Source organism: Hippocampus bargibanti, linkage group LG10 (genome assembly GCF_051943395.1).
Source record: "Hippocampus bargibanti isolate YZ-2025 linkage group LG10, ASM5194339v1, whole genome shotgun sequence".
In the NCBI taxonomy this organism is placed as follows: Eukaryota; Metazoa; Chordata; class Actinopteri; order Syngnathiformes; family Syngnathidae; genus Hippocampus; species Hippocampus bargibanti.
The window spans coordinates 15,984,949-16,002,892 of record NC_142743.1 but is presented as its reverse complement, the minus strand read 5'-3'; the positions used below and the strand labels follow the sequence as shown (position 1 = coordinate 16,002,892).

The 17,944-nt window shown below is 40.1% G+C and overlaps 2 protein-coding genes across 7 annotated transcripts; one reads left to right on the top strand and one right to left on the bottom strand.

Moving 5' to 3' along the window:
* Positions 1-466: 466 nt before the first annotated feature.
* Positions 467-14,949, bottom strand: cc2d1a (coiled-coil and C2 domain containing 1A). Of its 3 annotated transcripts, none has more exons than XM_089005479.1 (28): positions 13,270-13,426; positions 13,031-13,090; positions 12,814-12,946; positions 12,620-12,726; positions 11,340-11,570; positions 10,916-11,231; positions 10,687-10,796; positions 10,517-10,589; positions 9,912-9,998; positions 9,696-9,823; positions 8,923-8,995; positions 8,716-8,843; positions 8,090-8,177; positions 7,926-8,002; positions 7,714-7,809; positions 7,076-7,198; positions 6,493-6,551; positions 5,851-5,967; positions 5,256-5,329; positions 5,121-5,179; positions 4,892-5,043; positions 4,730-4,820; positions 3,200-3,355; positions 2,770-2,895; positions 2,565-2,691; positions 2,419-2,495; positions 2,285-2,332; positions 467-2,184 (listed from the first exon to the last, which is right to left on the bottom strand). In XM_089005479.1, the coding sequence occupies exons 2-28, from the start codon at positions 13,085-13,087 to the stop codon at positions 2,152-2,154; spliced, it is 2,946 nt and encodes a 981-aa protein (XP_088861605.1). In that variant the 5' UTR covers positions 13,088-13,090; positions 13,270-13,426; the 3' UTR covers positions 467-2,151. The 3 variants fall into 3 exon arrangements, with proteins under 3 accessions (XP_088861605.1, XP_088861604.1, XP_088861606.1); XM_089005478.1 differs by having other exon boundaries at positions 13,031-13,114; positions 13,270-13,425; XM_089005480.1 differs by lacking the exons at positions 13,031-13,090; positions 13,270-13,426 and adding an exon at positions 14,826-14,949.
* On the top strand, positions 5,202-17,937 carry LOC148892666 (uncharacterized). Of its 4 annotated transcripts, none has more exons than XM_089005481.1 (9): positions 5,202-5,267; positions 11,721-11,828; positions 13,532-13,606; positions 14,021-14,118; positions 14,242-14,948; positions 15,349-15,754; positions 16,219-16,352; positions 17,116-17,217; positions 17,298-17,937. In XM_089005481.1, exons 4-9 carry the CDS (start codon positions 14,065-14,067, stop codon positions 17,374-17,376), a joined length of 1,482 nt encoding a protein of 493 aa, XP_088861607.1. In that variant the 5' UTR covers positions 5,202-5,267; positions 11,721-11,828; positions 13,532-13,606; positions 14,021-14,064; the 3' UTR covers positions 17,377-17,937. The 4 variants fall into 4 exon arrangements, with proteins under 4 accessions (XP_088861607.1, XP_088861608.1, XP_088861609.1 ...); XM_089005482.1 differs by lacking the exon at positions 5,202-5,267 and adding an exon at positions 9,768-9,844; XM_089005484.1 differs by lacking the exons at positions 5,202-5,267; positions 11,721-11,828 and having other exon boundaries at positions 13,538-13,606; positions 14,242-14,722; positions 14,897-14,948.
* Positions 17,938-17,944: the final 7 nt, after the last annotated feature.

Below are 17,944 nucleotides of genomic sequence, written 5' to 3'. Positions count from 1 at the left end.
CAATTGGAAGAATGTTCTCCCAATGAAAGAAAATTATAATATCGCTGTATTATATGGACTATAGTGCACACGTGTAATGCTTCCCAATCTTTCAGCACACACGGGTACATTAAAAATACACACAGCACATCAACAAAATAGACATTATCATGATGTCTTTTTTTATGAACTGCATTTTATAGACAGTAATCCAAGGAACAATGCCAATAAATTTTATACACATGCAGTAAATGTGTGTATGTGTGTGTGTGTGTGTGTGTGTGTGTGTGTGTGTGTGTGTGTGTGTGTGCGCGCGCGCGCGCGCGCGCATGTGTGTGTCTATGTGTGTGTGTGCGTTAAATCCCCACGCTGGCTACCCTAAAAAATAAAATTAATGGCGAAACATGATGGCTGCTTATGACTTTTAAAGGATGTGCTTGCCATGAAACACAGAAAAAAGATGTCATCAACTAGCATATACACAGTGTAGTGACAAACACAGAGTTTACCGTTTATTCAGAATAAACCTTGGACAAAACATAAAGGCATTGATTCATTCCCACTTTGTATTGCACAAACACAATGACAAACATTTGAAAAAAGAGAGAATTAAATGCTGTCTTTCGGTATATAAATAGTATGTCATTCTGATTGCCCCTACACAAAAGAACAGAATAAAAGTGATTCATTCAACAAAACCAAGCCAAGAGGAATAAAACACTGATTCAGATCTAAAAAAAAGCTGTATTCTCAAACAATAGCACACACCGCTTTCCGATAAACTCATTCTTTCAATGGAGTGTAGCCTGATTACAGACAGGCGCACATGCACGCACACATGCATGCATATATGTATATATATATATATCATCCTGCCCAACTCAAACCATCCAAAATCCACATTGATTACTGAAGAAGGAAGCCTGGGTCGCATATCAGGTTGTGTTTGTGTGTTTTGAAGTGATGTAGCGTTAAAAACATGTGGCATAAGACAACAGAAGTAAAATATATTAATACTTCAAGTTGATATGCCAGGCTGGAGCTAGTTTACTGATGCAATAAAACTGTTTAACACATGTTAAATGATTGATCAATTATTTATGCAAAAAGTAATTATACAGTGCTTCAACGCCATTAGTTTAAGGTATTATTTTTATTATTCTCATGTATTTACAGTATTTATTTGATAAATTCAAGAGTAATCCATTTGAGAAACCGGAAGGGCTACATTCACCTTTCTCCAGAATTATTTAGGAGATGAACAAACAAAAACGTTTGTTTTAAATTGCCGGCTGCGGTCAGGATTTGTCAGAATAAATCCAGAGTAAAAGCGTTAGCAGCTGTTAATTATTTTCTATGAGACGGCGCGGGGGGCTTAACTCTGTGGAAGTCTTGGAAGAAAATCCAACCGGAGCCATGTGTAACTCTGAGTAATCTCTGAATATATGTGAAGGAATTAGTGTGAAGACGGAGGAGATGAAGGAGGCAACAAAGAAAGAGCAAGTGGATGATGTTGAAGGCAGCGCTAAGCGGCTACTACATTCAAGGCACACTGTTAACACTTCCCCGTTCCTGCAAAAACCAAAGGCAACCTATGTCTGTTCTTGTTGTCTCCTTGGTGAAACCAATGCTAATCCCTCTTTATAGGATGTAGGTTGTGGTGGCCCAAAACCCTCTGCCCCCCCCCTTTTTTTTTTTACTCTCGCATTACGCCACTCCAAATGCATCAGAGTACTGTAATCTATGAACATTGGATCAGAAAGATTGGTTTAGGATCCATTACACCCACAAAATAAGAAGGATAACTGCTAAAACACCTCATATTATTAGTCAAGCACATACCGGTACACATTTTGGTTATGCGTGCTTCAAACTAGACAAACGTCCGGATTTTTGAGAAGGTATTCTGTAGAGCAACCCTCTCCTGTTTTTCCTTTCATATAAAACTATTCTGTTATTTATTTTTAGCAAGGTTTCATTTTATGTGGGGTTTTCTTTTTCCACAAAAATATAAATGGACAAAGCACAAGTGGCTCCCAGGCGTTCGTCTTGGATGTACAGCAAAGAACCATGTCAATGGCTTGAAAGCAGAGCGCTCAAGTGTTTGTATCTGTGTACATACATGAGTAAAAAGAGAAAAGACAACAGTACTTCAGCCAACCCAGTCTTTCCTTATCCAGAGCGTTTCCTTTTCAGTGATTCCAGCTGAAGAATGAAATAGACAAACAAGATCAACCCTTTTCACATGTGATTATCCAAAGAGAGCGTACAATGTATTTGCCATACGCTACAGAGAAACCCTCACCTCAGTCTCGACCATCTTCAGCCTGCTTAGAGCATCTTTGGCAGCGTCCTATAGATTCATTCACATGAAGAGAGACTGTAAGTAACTGGTGGACTTCATGTTTGAATAGCAGTCAACCCTGACCCCGCCTTCACCCTATTGCCTTGAGTTGAGAATTTCTTGACAGAGTCAGCGAGTCCTTGAGTGAAGCGCCGCAGTACATTTTCATACTCTGATCATAGAGGAAAATGTGGGTTACATTTCTGTTTTTTTTTACATGAATCATATGTTTGTGGCTTACCCGAGAGCAGAGCAGGAGAGGCTCGCTCCAGCTGCGCTTTTTGCCACTGAAGCCTGTGTGTGACCTCCCTGTGCTGATGGATAACATCAGATGGGGCATCCCGTCTGTTCTTTTTGTACTCTGCAATCTGAGAGGAGGACGACGCAGTTCGCGATAAGAAATGAAATGTGATATTATACAATGTTAAACATATAAATAATAGTACCTTTCTCTCTAATCGTTCCTTATCGTAGTTGAGGAGGCTAAAGCTGTGCAGTTTATACTGAGGAGGAGAGCTGCTGGAGCGGCTGCTCCTTTGGCTCAGTTCATGTTTAGATCGAGGAGATGGATCCTGACACATTAAAACACATGCAAAGTTGTTGAAATGGCCTAATATATGAGCATTATTAGGTTCTTCTGCATGAATAGAAAATGGTCATCTATGTCCACAAAACCTTTAAAGTAAACCCTCTACTTAAGTAATGCACAATAAGAGACCCTCACTGACAGTGCATATGAATGATGCTCTTCAGCACGGAGCCCAAGAGACTCGTACACTCATTCACATTAACGGTGAGAATCTTCCATCAGTAATAAGCAGGAAAGGAGCACAAGGAAAGGCTTGCTTAGACAGCAAAACAAGTTCGGTGACTCACCCTCTCTTTTTGTCTCTCTGGAGGTGAGAGAGGGGAAACCGGTTCAAGGATTAGCCACTTTTCTCTCGTCAGATGAAGTTCTACCCCGGATATGGGCTCTCTGATCTTCACTCTCACCTCTAGCTTGCCACCTGTGGCTTTACGTCCATCCATCACCTAGAACAAACAAATCATTCATCAAAATGGAACTGTATAGTGCCACTTAGCAGTTTTTTTGACGACGATACTAGTGCAGCGTGTTCTACCGGAAACAAATTCCTTGTGTGTTCTACATACTTGGCAATAAAGATGATTCTGATTCTGATTTCACGTTTGTTTGCACGTCGACATATGTATGAATGGTATAAATGGCTTCAGAAATTAATAAAGGAGAAAGGAATAGAGTGCTGTAGATAGCATCACTTGAACTACCGCCCGTAACGAGTGGAAGAGACACCTGGCATTTATGGGAGTACCAGAAAATTCACTCAAGCCAAATGTCAGAAGCATCAACCCGGGCTGTTCATGCAGTCAGAGTACAGAGATTGTATATGTAATCTCAAAGCACAAACCAAGCATGAAGTCAAAGAAATTGCCTATAAACCTGAGGCACAAATCTGACAAAGTGCACAGAAAAAAAAGATCTGCTGCATCAAAAGTTTCAATGAGCACAGTGGCTTCCATTCTCAACAAATACAAAAAAGTGCCGAACCAATTTTTTTTACACACAAAACCAAATGAGTCGGTAGATTGTCCGAATACCAAAATATTCAATAGCTGCATCACTATACTCAAGTATAGTGGTGCATCATGCTGCAGGGGATTTGGGAGACTTGTCAGGAGTGATGTAAACATTAACGCAACAATTTACGTAGACATTGTATATGAAAAACTACTCCCAGAGTAGCAGGAAAATGCACGCAGCCAAGACAAACAAGAAGTGGCTTTAAGACAACATTGCGAATGTCTATGAGTGCCCCAGCCACAGCTCAGAAATCTGATTGAACATCTCTGGAAAGTCCTGAAAATAGCTGAGCAGAGACAGTCCGCAACCAAGCGGATAGAATTTGAGAGGTGCTGCAAAGAGGAATGTGTGAAACTGCTCAAAGATATTAGTGCCAAACTTATTCAAAAAGACACAAGGCTGTAATTACTGCCAAAGGTGCAACAACAAAGTACAGTACTGTGCAAAGGCTGTAAAGACTTGTGTCCATGTGAGGTCTGGTTTTTTTATTTATTTATAATAAAGTTTGAAACTCCCCATTTTGGTAAGAAGATGTCGCATCAGAAATTGCGGGAAATGTTCAACTGTGACTACTTTTCAGATGCGAACGTGCATGGCACCGTATTTTTTCAGAGCCAACACATCAAGTCAGTACTTCACACATTTACTGTCTGGTTTGACAGAGAAATTTAGAAAGATTTTTGTCCAAATGTAAATTCAAAGATAACTCCACAGACAAATCACGGTTCACATCAACAACATAGTCCCGAAGGTGTAAATGCAGCAATGGTGTTCATGCAGTTCTGCAAAGTGAGGACTCAGCTCACCTCTATTATCTCTCTGATGTCACAGTGGTTTTCGAGACCCTCAAGCTTTAGTTGAGCTGTGCCCACAACCTTGTCTGTTTTAAAGAGGCCTCTGTAAACATGCAGAACATCATGTCAAAGAAATCTTTTGAACGTTAATCTCGAAGCAGTTCTGATTCGTACCCTTTGTGGATTATTTCAAATTTGAAGCCCTTGGACTGGATGACTCGTTTAAATCCTCGATGTGCTCTGTTGATGTTGAGTTTGAACTGCTCTTTAAACTCTGGACTGCTCGTACTTTTTATTGTGCTGGTTTTGTCCCTCTGCGCCTCCTCCTGTTAATGCGTAAAGGGATATTATTAAATAACACCATATTTTGCTTCCTTTCTCTCTTGATTTGACAGCACCTTACCACACTGGGAAAAGGAAACTCAAACTTCACGCTGGCATCCAGATCATTAGGCGAGACACCTTAAGGAAGAGACGGACGGAGGTGTAAATTCACATGCAATTTCCTTTGGAGCAGATATCCAGGAAGTCTGCCTACCAGAGGGAACTGGTAAGTTGATGCCTCTGATGATGTACAGTATCATTTCATTGGGAGTCAAATTGGGGTAGCTTCTACAGAGACAGAACGGTGTCTTGAGCCCAGTATGAGTGACATACATTAGTCAACAACACCGTAATCCAAACAAGTCAGACTGTGAAATTAGTCCTTTAGCTACCAGCTCGGTGCCTAAGCCCAAGAACAATCTGTCACAGCGAGTGACTGTGAATCAACGACTTCACAAAATGAGTCAAAAGGTGTCTCACAACAATATGAATAGTCACTTGACACGCAACTAAATACGCTGGCATGGATGAACCATCCATCCATTATCCAAACAATGAACCAAACATTAATAGTATTACAATAAGGATAAATGAAAAAGTGTAAATCTTATCTAATTTAAGAATAAAAGACTTTTCCACATGAATTACTGTAATAGTTACATCCAAACCACATTACACTTCAAATGGTATGCATTGTGGATTTTTTCGGATCACCTTTTATCTTTTGTGAAACACAATCAAACCAAAGATGTACAGGGAGTAGACAAATTGTATTGAATGTGAATGTTTGCTAGGGGTTTGCTACTGACTTGACAACACTGAAGGTCTTCTCCTCCGTGTGACACTTTGGTACCGGCTGGCCCTTGGTGTAGGAATTCTTCAGTATCTCTAAGTTTTTGAATGAGTCCTCTACAAGCCTTTCACACCTGGAGAGAGACAGGCACAGCCCTAGGGCACAAATACAGTTTTTGCACAATAGTCGGGACCTGACTCTAGATGTGAAGACCGAAAGTAGTCTAATTAGTTTTATTAGACTATTTATCAATAAAGGCACAAGAAATAACATTTCAAAATGTTCAGCCTCGAAAAATTAATAAACCTCTTTATTTGGAGAAAATAAAGCAAATGAAGAAACTGCAGCATCTGTTCAAGCATCCAAATTTTGTGAAACATATTTCAATATGATATAAGTGGTTCTCAATCGGAGCAGGCCACAGAATTTTCCTCATGGTGCAAAATCGCTACCACTAACACACTAACTTTCAAAACTCTCCAGGACACTTAACAGTCACTGGATTTTTTTTTTTTGTGCGGGTGAGCAGCGGCAGCCCATCTTCACCAGCGTTCACTCTACCCGGAAGTAACACAGCAGCACTAACAATAACAATAACAACAACAACAATAATAATAATAAATATATGAAAAGAAAGATTTGAAAAACATCTCCTTACTTGAGAGCCTCGCCAACATTGCCCATGAGTGTGAACTGTTGTGATTGACTCAGACATTTCTGGAGATGAAGTTGAAGAAAGAAACAGATGCAGTGGAAAAGATTGGATCCACAATTACATAATTCAACATATCTAAAACTGTTGGTCTGTTGATGACAAGAAAACCCAAAGTGGCCACATAATAACAACACTAACAATAATAATAATAATAATAATAATAATAATAATAATAATAATAATAATAATAATAATAATGACTTTCAAAACTCTTTACAGTCACAGGACACATTTTTCTGCGGGTGAGCAGCGCATACAGTAAGTTAAATCTGACAATAATAAAAATATTTTTTTTTACATTTTTCCAATTCAAATCAGCCATAGCTATTTTTTAAATTGTGTTTCAAGATAGTAATTTTTAAGTAATAAATTCATTACATACTGTAGGCCTGGATGAAAATGATGGGACCCTTAAGCCTGATATTTAGTTTTTCTTTCATTAACACAGGGTTGCCAACAATTTTGTGCATGTTTTTTGTATGAATGTTTGATCTGCTGTCGAGTGACACAAAATGTCAATACCAACCTCATGCTGCTTTTGCAAAAGATCCATGAGGCCATGGTACTGCTCAGTGGTACGAGGAGAAAGGGGAGATGTACGAGAACGAACCAGTATGAAGTCATCCTCACAGTTTGGACGACTGGGTATCTGAGACGAGTACAAATATGATTAAAAAGAGACATTAGTAGACATTTAAAACATAAGACAATGCTGCACAATGATCTGACAACAGTGTATTCTGCATAAAGAAAGGCAGACGTTTTTTAAACCTAATTTATAGTGCCGAACAGATAAAAATAAGACACATGCACCCATGTCAAATCAACTTTCCACTTTCGATTACAAGTTATGAATACTAAAAGCAAAGGAACAGAGGCGCAGGAATAATATTCTGTTTTATAATTACATTGCGCCTCAGAGTCAGAGAGGAACCTGTGAGTTCCAAGAAACAAAAGGTGAGACCAAACCAAATGAAATCAGTTCTGTGGGATATATCCCCCACAACATAGAGGAAATACAGTAGATGATGTGTGCAAACACATGTGCTATTGTTTTTGGTATAACTCACACATTCCGTTATTCCTGTAACAAACAAACATATCATGCCATATACAAAGGACTACAATCTTTTCTTTCATAAGTTTAATGCATAAATTTAGAACCTTGGTGATATCAATAGGAAGGCCAGACTTGGCAGCTTCGATCATGGGGTCGAGTCCTTTGGCGTGCCTGAGGTTCTGTGCTGCTGCCGCCATATTCTATAAGTAAGATATTATCAAGACATTTTTTACATGCTCTTGTGGTTATACATGCTACAGAGACACAAAAATATTAGCCGCCCAATTGACCCGAGAAAAACCACTCTTTGGAATACCTTTATCTTCTTTGAGCGCAGTGCAGAGCGCAAAAAAGCCTGTCGCCGTAGTAATAGGAAATCCACTTGCTGTTGGGCTAAAATGATCATTTGAAAAAAAAGGTGGGGGTGGCAATCAAAGCATGGGAATGCAGCCAGGGATTGGAGTTACACGGCCGACATACCTTTGGCTCCCAGTTTTTGTGATGTGGAACCATCCGGGGCTTGAGGTGTGGGAGACTTAGCTTTCTGGGCAGATGGACGCACTGATGACTGAGAAAGAAAGAAAGAAAGAAAGAAAGAAAGAAAGAAAGAAAGAAAGAAAGAAAGAAAGAAAGAGAAGAAAGAAGAAAGAAAGAAGAGAGAGAGAGAGAGAGAGAGAGAGAGAGAGAGAGAGAGAGAGAGAGAGATTCTTTATTCGTCTCACATTGGAGAAATTCCAAATTCACAGCAGCATGAAAGGAAGAGGAAACTAAATAGTAGAAAAACAAAATATAGGAGCTGCTTTCAGGAGAAATAATTATCATTAAGAAGGATCCAACTAAAGATGATCATGACAAGAGTGACTGTCTGTTTATAACAACACATTTGGAATGAAAAAAATAAACAAAACGACATTCCTGATTCTGCTATGGAGATGCAATAAATGAGAAAAATTGCCTGAATTCAATACATGCGTAAATACACAACAGACGGTACAGCTATCTGGAATCTAAATTCAGCCCAATAAAATTCCATGGCAGTATATCAATTAGAGCACTTGGCAGTATATTCACGAGTTGTTGGAGGAGGAGTTGGTGTTTTTTTTTACCCTGGCATTCTCTCTTGGACTGTCCTCTTCTTCTGCATCTGGATCTTGATTAGCTATTTTCATAGCTGTTTCCAGGACACCCATAAAGTTTTGAGAATCGCTCTCTGAGCCCTGTAATGGTGGACAACCTAGAAAAGAAATGCGCACTTTACACAGTATACAATCTGCGCACGCTGTTAAACTAAAAACAAAGTGGATGAAATATACCTGGTGGTACAGGTAGATCGGACAAGTTGACAGGTCGACCAGCTTTGTGTGCTTTAATGGAATCTTGGTATTGCTGTTAAAACACGAAATGATGAATCTTCCACCGCCCCCTGAAATACTTATTTTTTTAAACAAGTCAGTGTTTTCTCCATTTTTTGCAATACAATAGCCCAACAGACTGACCCTCATGACATAGAAAAGATGTAAATTTGAGGTTCCCTCGTATGTCAAACATGAAACAAAATGGCTTTCTTTCAAGAGTGGAGCCATTTTGGAGCAAGCTGTTGCTGTCTGAAAAAAACACTGATACACATTTGAAGTTTGATGAAGAGCACTTGAATGTACCACAGAGCCAAAGAACTGTAGGGAGAAACGCAACCAAATGTATAGAGGAAAAATGGCACACGGATGTCAAAAGCTCATCCATCTGTCAAGTATGGTAGAGAGCATCATGGTATGGACATGCCGCACTTACTCAGTGCCTGTATTGATTGCTCTTATAAAAGGAAAAAAATAATTCACAAGGTCTGGCCAGAGCTTTATTGGTACCCAAACAAGAAAAAACAAAACCCAAACTAATTCGGGCATGGCGCTCGACATCATATTTTTAAGTCCCGAATAAATTTGTGAACGGCAGTGAATAAGTTAACATGAGTTCAAATGTGACTGGAGCATTTCAATCCACTGTAAAGGCAGCACAGTGTGCCATGTAAATTGTTTTGAACCTGCTTTAAAGTTAACCGACTCCCTAAACATTTGAGCTGTACGTGTACCTTTACTATGCGCTGATGCATGCGTGCTTTACGGTCATCTCCTTTGCTCTTAGCGCCGTCTGCTGCTGATTTGTAAATGTCCATCCTTTGCTGCAAGGCTTCTGCCAGACTGCTTGGAGCAGGAAGGCCTTGAGCAAGCACACACAGAGGTAAATATTCATTAGCACCTTCATTACACAATGCTAAACAAGCAGAAAAAAAATTGGGGCTACTTACCAGCAGGAGGTTCCTGTGTGGTTGTCGGAGCAGCAGTGACTTGCTGTTTAGGGGATGGTGCTGCGCGTGTCTCGTCTACTACGTCTCCTGTGAATCATTAGAAAAAAAGTGGTTGAATCAAAGAGCACACCATGATGACTCGAAGCAAAAGTGTGATAAATGCAGTAACTATACAATATAAGTCAGAAGTCCACAACCCCCCGGCCGCAGACCGGTACAGGTTTAGGGATGATTTGGTACCGCGCCACACAGAAAGAATAAATAATTTACATGACTACTGTTTTATTTATTTTGGAATAGGAAATATATTTTATTTTGATCATGCAGTAGGTCATGATTAATGGGGGTGTCCCGATCCAATTATGTGTCGGAAGAGAGATCATGTGATTTTCGGTCGACCCTGTATTGAATGAAAAATCTATTAATTTTCTGAACATTGGAAGGTGAAAAAGCTACAAAATAACAATTGATATAACATAATGTTGAGTTTCTACTTGTTTTTCTGTTGTGGTGTTGTCAGAATGACAACAGAGAAAATATAGGAAAATGAGAAAATACATTAGAAATATTGGGGGTTTGCATTGTGATGAAGTCCTCATACTGACCAGGGGCTGGAGGAAGTAAGCTCAGGTCTACTGGTTCACTCCTATCTATGGCCTCCACCAAAGAGTCCAGATTCTGTATATTGAGAGCCCATATTCATCAGCTTGTGTCTAAAACATCTTGTACAACTAAACTACACATGTCAATAAGATGTGGCTTTTAGTTTTGTTACCTTAGCAATGACATAGTGCTGTTTGGCCAGGTCAATGTTACCACTCTGTTTGGCTTGTATGGCCGCTAACTTGTACTCTCTCTGTCGGGAGAATACTGCTTGCTTGACCTCTGAAAGAATAGAAGAAAACCATTTTGATTGGCCGTCACGAAGGGACTGGTGAAATTGTCCCGTACATTACTTGAGGAATACAAAGAGAGAGAAGTCTGAGAGCAGTATGGTATGTGACCTGAGTGTTGTGTGGTTGCCTGGCAAGGTGTCAGTGGAGAGATCATCGGGGTTCCCGTTGTGATGGCAGCAGCTGGGATATGGGGGGGAGCTAATTGCATCCCCTTAGTGTTGGGAGCTGCTGGCTCTGCCTCCCGTGAAGGTTTTTGATTGACTGCAGGGTAGGGAATCACCACGTGCTCTGGCATTTGTCTCTCTTTCATGGATTCAGACCCGGTTGCAGCAATGGCTTTTCCACCGACAGCAACTGGTGGTGGCATCTCCTCCTCGTTGACTGGATTTCCTTTCCTGACTGATGCAAGCATGGATTGCAATGTCTGAAGAGGGCGAGGATGTGAACTGTCAGCATAACTTACATCTTCAACAAAGCAGCCACCTATGATGAGCTATGAAACATGGTTAGAAATGAAAACAGTTTTGAAAACCTTGAATCCACGATCATATCTTCGAGCTTTACTTGTCTCTCCAGATGCAGTTGCATTGGAGATGGCAACCTTGTACATCTCCATGCGCTCCAATACACGGCATTCTAATCCAGTTGCGCCAGTGGAATTCGCAGGAGAAAAAGATCCGGTTGTCATGCTAACTCTGGATGGCTGTGATGTCTGAGCAGGACTGTTTTCCTCATCATCCTCTAAAACATCATTCAGCTCTGCCTGTGAACAAACACACACATTTTGAACATGTAGTTTCCGGGAGGGGGGCAAAAGGGCAATTGATGGCCGTTACAGAGGAATTGATTTCATTCCAGAGTGACCGTCGTAATCTAGATTTTTAAGTGATCTATGCTTCATGCATTTTTACAGGTCACTACAGCCAAGTCCAAATATAAAATACGTCCCTTCAATGTAGTATCACATTATGCCACAACATGCAGAGGACTACTGGAAGAAATGTGGCGTCAGTGTAATACTGTGAGTACCATGCCTTGCTATTTTAATATCCACCCACAGAGTAGTTAGAATATATGTCTGTGACCATTGTTGTGGGATCGTTTTGAATGTGTCACTGATCTGTATGTGTGAAAAGACTAGCCATTTGAAGGTTTATCGTGACAGTTCTGATCCTTCCACATGATGGTAACATTGGGGTCCAACATAAGTGTGTTGCAGTTGGAGAAGAGTAAAGGGTGGTGTACTGTCATGATTTCGGCTTTCTCGAAAATCAAATGAATATTAACACAAGGGAGTAGGGGAGCAGTTTAACGGGGTGGGAACACATGACACAACAGGATAAGGTTGGAGTGAACATTCCCAAATCCCACTGCCTAAGTGCAACCCAAATAAATGGGGTGAAACGGATGAACCAAAATTCAATTTCAGTTCCCTAACTCACCAATGAAGTGGAGAAATGAATGGATGGATGAATGGATGGATGGATGAATGAATGAATGAATGAATGAATGAATGGATGGATGGATGGATGGATGGATGGATGGATGGATGGATGGATGGATGGATGGATGGATGGACGGATCGATGGGTTTATGATGGCAACGGCAAAGAACTAATTTATCTGAACACAATATAGGACACAGAACCTCATTGATCCGGTTTCAGTATTAGGAATAGTTGGTATCGATGCCAAAATGTTAGCTAGCGCACAATTTAATATAAACCGATATACAGCCCCTCCGAAAGTATTGGAAGTGGTGTATGATACCATTAAGCAATAAAAGGGTGCACATATTTTATGTTTGTTTTACCAAAAGATCTTCATCATCAGCCAAATCATCATCCTCCATGTCCTCTTCATCCAGGTCTTTCATGCAAAGAGCTGCCATTCGCTCAATATCGGCCATAGCAACAGGAACTAGAGATCAGAACACCAGAAAAGGTCAAAAGGCCAGTACAATGAAACTTTGATGTACATGGGGGGGCAATCGATTGGTCATTGCACCTTTATTTTCCTGTCTTTTTCTTTGCGAGCCTCCTCCTCTTCCCATCAAATTGTGTAGCTCATCCTCCAGATCTTCCTCGTTAATGTCATCATCCATTCCCCCATCCGGGGTGAGGTCAAGCAGCAGCCCCATCTATATCAAAAAGAATTCCCACAGATCGAAGACAAAACAGGTACACAAAAATGGGCATCTCGTTCAAGACTTGATAGGAGTTACCTGTTTGGCACGCGCTGCCCCTTGACCCCGGGGAGGTGGGTTCCGACTTCGACTCATCGACTATTAATATGTAAAACGTAGCTTCTAATTAATTGTGCAGACGACAAAGAAAATGGTGATGATTATTTTCACTTTGGCTAAAAATAAGCATTTTAAACGAAGTTATCAAGGGTGGGTCGAGTAATGCACGTCGTCGCAATTTTCGTGGTGCTAATGCCTTTCGAAAGTATATATTTTACCTTGTCCCTTTCACACACTTCGCGACAGCTGATCTGTTCTGATATAATATAAACAGTTGTCGAAGATTGCTCTGGAACAAATGTCAAAATACTAAAATAAAAATGCTGTGTTAACAGACGTCAAGCTTTCAAAACAAGCTCGACAAGCAGTGGAATGACTTCCTACATTAAGCCGTCTCCCATGGCAACAAAAGAAGCGCTTTACGGCTGACCGCAATACAATCTTTCCTGACGTAAAATATTTGTTCTCCCTATGGCACAGGTTCTGGTGGACGCTTAAAGTCACGTGAAGTTTCACTTCCTTTTGTCGTTGTCCTCCGGGAAATTAATCCACAAGGTACATTAAGTTATATATTATTGAACTAGATTTAGGAATTATCCAAATATTAAAACCTATGGTAATTAGCGCTTCATTTGCCCAAGGAAAACATAAATGTGATATCAGTGTTAGCTTCAGACTACTGAAAACCATGCAACATGTGACACCATTCCTTTTGGAAGCTTTGTAAAAATATCAAACAAATGTAGAACTTAGTGTACCTTTTTACTTCATTTTGTGTATTCCTGAAGATAAAATTTGAAAGAAAAAAAAACTGAAGCAAGTGCAATGATCCACAACGAAGGGTAAAGATTGCTAATGCACCATTTTTTGGATCAAATTTGGAAGTGCATAACAGTTAATGCTGTACTATATGGATGTTAGGATTACTGTGATCACTATGTTTGATTCATACATATGACACTTTTCAAGGCAGCTCAGATCAACCACATCTTCCTTCCCTTGGGATAAGAAAAATGCCATGTGACAAACTTTTCTCTACGGGTGTTGACCATACTTTTCAACAAGAGGTAATCAGATTTTTTTTCAAGACACTTTTATTGAAATAAATCAAACTGTCATTGTATGATGGAGAACGATGCAGCATAAAATGGCACACAATAAATGCCAGACCTTTTTGTTCCCCTTTGCAGATGTCTATTGTTATTTCTGTGCAAGATCAGGCAGCAGCACTGTCCTACTTGACCAAGTCAGATGTCATCCCTGACAAAAATGTTGACAATTCCAGTGTGAATGATATTGCTATAATGCAACAAGAGGAAACAGTTACACGTCCCATCTGTGATTTTCAAATACAGATTGCTCCTTTAAGTGATGATAACAAGAGCACAATGGACAAGGAAGAGGAAAAATTGACAGAGAAATGTGAGCAAACGCTTTCTCAAACATGCACTGATCAACATTGGGCCTTTCAGTTGATCTCTGAAAAAGCTGAAGAATCGTGTTCACCTGCTTTAGAAGATCAGCAGAGAACTAAGAATAACCTTCAGTCTGATTTCGTAAGAAATCAAAAAATAAGCCCAGCCGCACCTCGCAGTGAATGCATGGGAAGCAGCAAAGATGATGAAATTGCAGGACTCACGGAAGAACCAACAAAAAAGAGGAAAAGAATGGGTATGTGTGGTTTTACGGAGAAAGAGCGAAGTCGTTTTTTACAGATAAGTAGGAATGTCAATGGACAGAACAGTCGAGTGAAAGTTGTAAGGCAGATACCCACCATTAAAGCTGAAATTGAATCATCTCTCTTACAATCATCACTGCTTCCAACCCATGTGGCCGTGATTGCAGACCCGAGGGAGGAAGAAGTGATTCACTCCTGTCAGGATAGTGCGGCAGACAGGTTCGTATCCATGCCTTGCCTATTATTTGTCAGGTTTTCAATTAAAAATAACTGTTCAGAATTTAGACAGTGGATCTCACGTTCTCAAAAGGACAACAATTTTGGGATACTTACAAATTTAGTGTCATCGGAAACTCCAAAATTCAAAATTAAGTGGAAAATGACAGTCATGGAATTTCTTCTTCATCCATTTTCCGATCCGCTTATCCTGACAAGAATCGTGGCGAAGGTGCTGCTGTCTATGCCAACTGTCTTCGGGCAGTAGGTGGGGGACACGGTGAACAATTTCTTCTTCAATCAAAGTCTAATCTGTTCAAACCTAAAAGTCAAGATAACATGTAATGATGATACCGATAAGCAGCACGTTAAGTTGTTTTCCATTTGGTTTGTTAACGCACAGGCCAGAAACAGCAATCCAAATTGCTGACACTCCCTCTGATCGGTGTGCCATGCCGTGCAAGCCAAGTTGTTTGTATGGCGAAGGTCATATTGATAAAGAGGGCTCAGTTTTTGGTCCAGATCCAAGTCTCTCGAAGTCCGACCCACCTGTAATGGAAAAGGAATGTTGTTTGGAGAACCCAAATCCTGAAGAAGTAGACTGTGAATCATCAAGCTTCACTTCTTGCGAGGCGGAGGTGCAGTGTGTTGCCATAGCAACCGATGAGAAGATGCAGGATGTGTGTGGTGGTGATGTGGACCGTGACGAAGACAAAGCAGGTGCATTGTCAGCTCTCGCCCAGGAAGAAGAGTGCCGTGTCAAACTCTGTGAAGCTGCGCCCTCTGACGTCTCAGAGACGAATGACATGGTGAGTAGTTGATCCAGTTGCCTGTTGAAAACGCTTAATTCTTCATATAAAGAGCGCATATGCATGAGACATAGCTTACTGTACGTATTTAGTACGATTGAAATGATTTAATCGGTGATTTCAAACTCTTTATCCAGTTTTTTGTTCCATTTATGTTTCACGAGCAGAAAAGCGGAAAGAACCAACGACTGCTCCAAACAGAATTTTCAGAGTTTTACTGTTTTACTCCTTAGACAGGTTCAGTCATTCTATTTCATTTTAAATCTGTATTTTGAACTGTGTTAGTGTGGAAGAAAAGCATGCAATCAAGCAACTTGGTTCAGCCATGACAGTGATTGTGATTTTGGCCATTTAGGAATCTATCTGACGTTTGCGTTGTTGCGAGCCACACAGTATTGTACATCTTCTTTGAAAATAATTGTTATTGTGCTTTTTTTTTTATTTATTTATTTTTTTGCAAGCAGCCTGGTCATGATGATGAGCATAGTTCTGGTGCTGTGGACAAAGAGCACCCACGCACCATGAGCCCGACTGACTTCCTTGGATCTGGGTGCTTTGATTTTATCTCAGACTCACAGCTCAACAATATCCAGTTGATGTAAGCAAATGTTCACTTTAAGAAATATGATTATAGTATCGGTTCATTCACTCTGGGTTCTTAAATGCAGAGTCCTTACTGATGAATCTCATGTTTAATTAATTATTCAAGGTTGTCACGGTCCTGCAACTAACTAAACCATGTTTTAGAACATTCCTTGGGATGAACAAATTCTTTGGAAATGCGATAAAAGAATGAGAACAGATGTGCATGGCGGACAATTATAATATGGATAAAGACAGATGGACAATGACGGAAGGGTACCCAGGTCGCAGACAGAGGTCGTCTGCGCAACATAAATCAATCTAACATGTGAAATTAAAAATTCAACATTTAAATTTGGTGATTATGTCACAGAAGGGTACAAATTGGTTTATATAGCGCTTTTTAACAAAAGCTGAAGCTGGAACAAAGTGCTAACATGGAAAAAAGGAAATGAAAACAACATTGCCAAAGGCCATGGCCAGCGCTTTATCGGCACCCAAGCATGAAAAAACAAAACCCGAACAAATTTGGGAATGGTGCTCTGTCATATTTTCAATTCCCAATAAATTTGGGAATGGCAGGGAATGAGTTAAAGGAGTTGCCCGGTTATACGATTTTTTTAAAAATGAATACAAAATCTATTAGGAAACAACGACAAACGAACTCCCCTTCAGCATCAACACACAAAACCCCGTTAGAAAATTCATACTTAGTATTCAATATTTATGTCTTTACTTGATAAATATTAAAAGCATCGAGTGGTTTGTGTCTCCACCAGTGAAGAGCAGGAAGTAAAGGAGAAAGTTGTTGAACACCCCGGTCGTGAAGAAGATGCCTCCGTATTGGTGTGCGGGCTCATCAAGGAACTCTCCTTCCTGAAGTTCGTCAATCTCGCTTTATCCTTTTCTCACGATTAATGATTTGTTGATCATAACGAATACATTATTTGCTCTTTTCCAGTCGAACGATTATGGTCGCTCATCACGAGTTGGAAAACTTGCGGCGTGCCAGTATGAAATCGAGGAACTTTCCCCGCTGAGCGGTCGTCCAACCGACATCCCAAGTTGACGAGCTCTTTAAATGTTGCCTCTACCTCACTCACCGTAACAATGTAGATGCCTGTTTTGCACACATTACGTTTTGACATTTATTTGTATTGTTTTGTTGTTAGGTAAACACGACATAAATATATGCGTCATCTCCTATTGAGAAGTGTTTAAAACAGTGTTTTTCCCACATCCGAACCAAAGACCAAGCTGTAAGTTTTACAACAGTTACATTTTTTATGTCCAAAAACACACATTATACCACTACAAACCAAGAGGAACAGTTTTTTTTTTTTTTACAAAATCACACGCATGCATAATAGTGAAAATAAGCATCAACCATAATTATTTGCACACCTCAAAACACGGAGTCTTTAAGTCTGTTAAATGGGGGGGGGGTGAGACTAGTTAACTTCGTTAGACAAAAGTCGACGGAGTTGTAAAACATTAAAAACAGTTCACATTGAGTCCCTAGTACTCATTGTCCGATAGTAAAACAAAATTTAAGCAGTAAAACATCTTAGACACGCGCGCATGCAAGTTCACTTTGAGCACAAACAC

Bases quoted from the DNA above. Each gene is read 5' to 3' on its own strand.
- cc2d1a (XM_089005479.1), bottom strand. From the start codon at position 13,087: ATGAGTCGAAGTCGGAACCCACCTCCCCGGGGTCAAGGGGCAGCGCGT. The intron at 9,824-9,911 runs GTAAGTAGCCCC...TGCTTGCTCAAG, and splicing joins CACACAGGAACCTCCTGCTG to GCCTTCCTGCTCCAAGCAGT. The intron at 2,692-2,769 runs GTACTATTATTT...TCCTCCTCTCAG, and splicing joins AGGAACGATTAGAGAGAAAG to ATTGCAGAGTACAAAAAGAA.
- LOC148892666 (XM_089005481.1), top strand. From the start codon at position 14,065: ATGCCATGTGACAAACTTTTCTCTACGGGTGTTGACCATACTTTTCAA. The intron at 14,949-15,348 runs GTTCGTATCCAT...GTTAACGCACAG, and splicing joins CAGGATAGTGCGGCAGACAG to GCCAGAAACAGCAATCCAAA. The intron at 17,218-17,297 runs GTTCGTCAATCT...GCTCTTTTCCAG, and splicing joins AAGGAACTCTCCTTCCTGAA to TCGAACGATTATGGTCGCTC.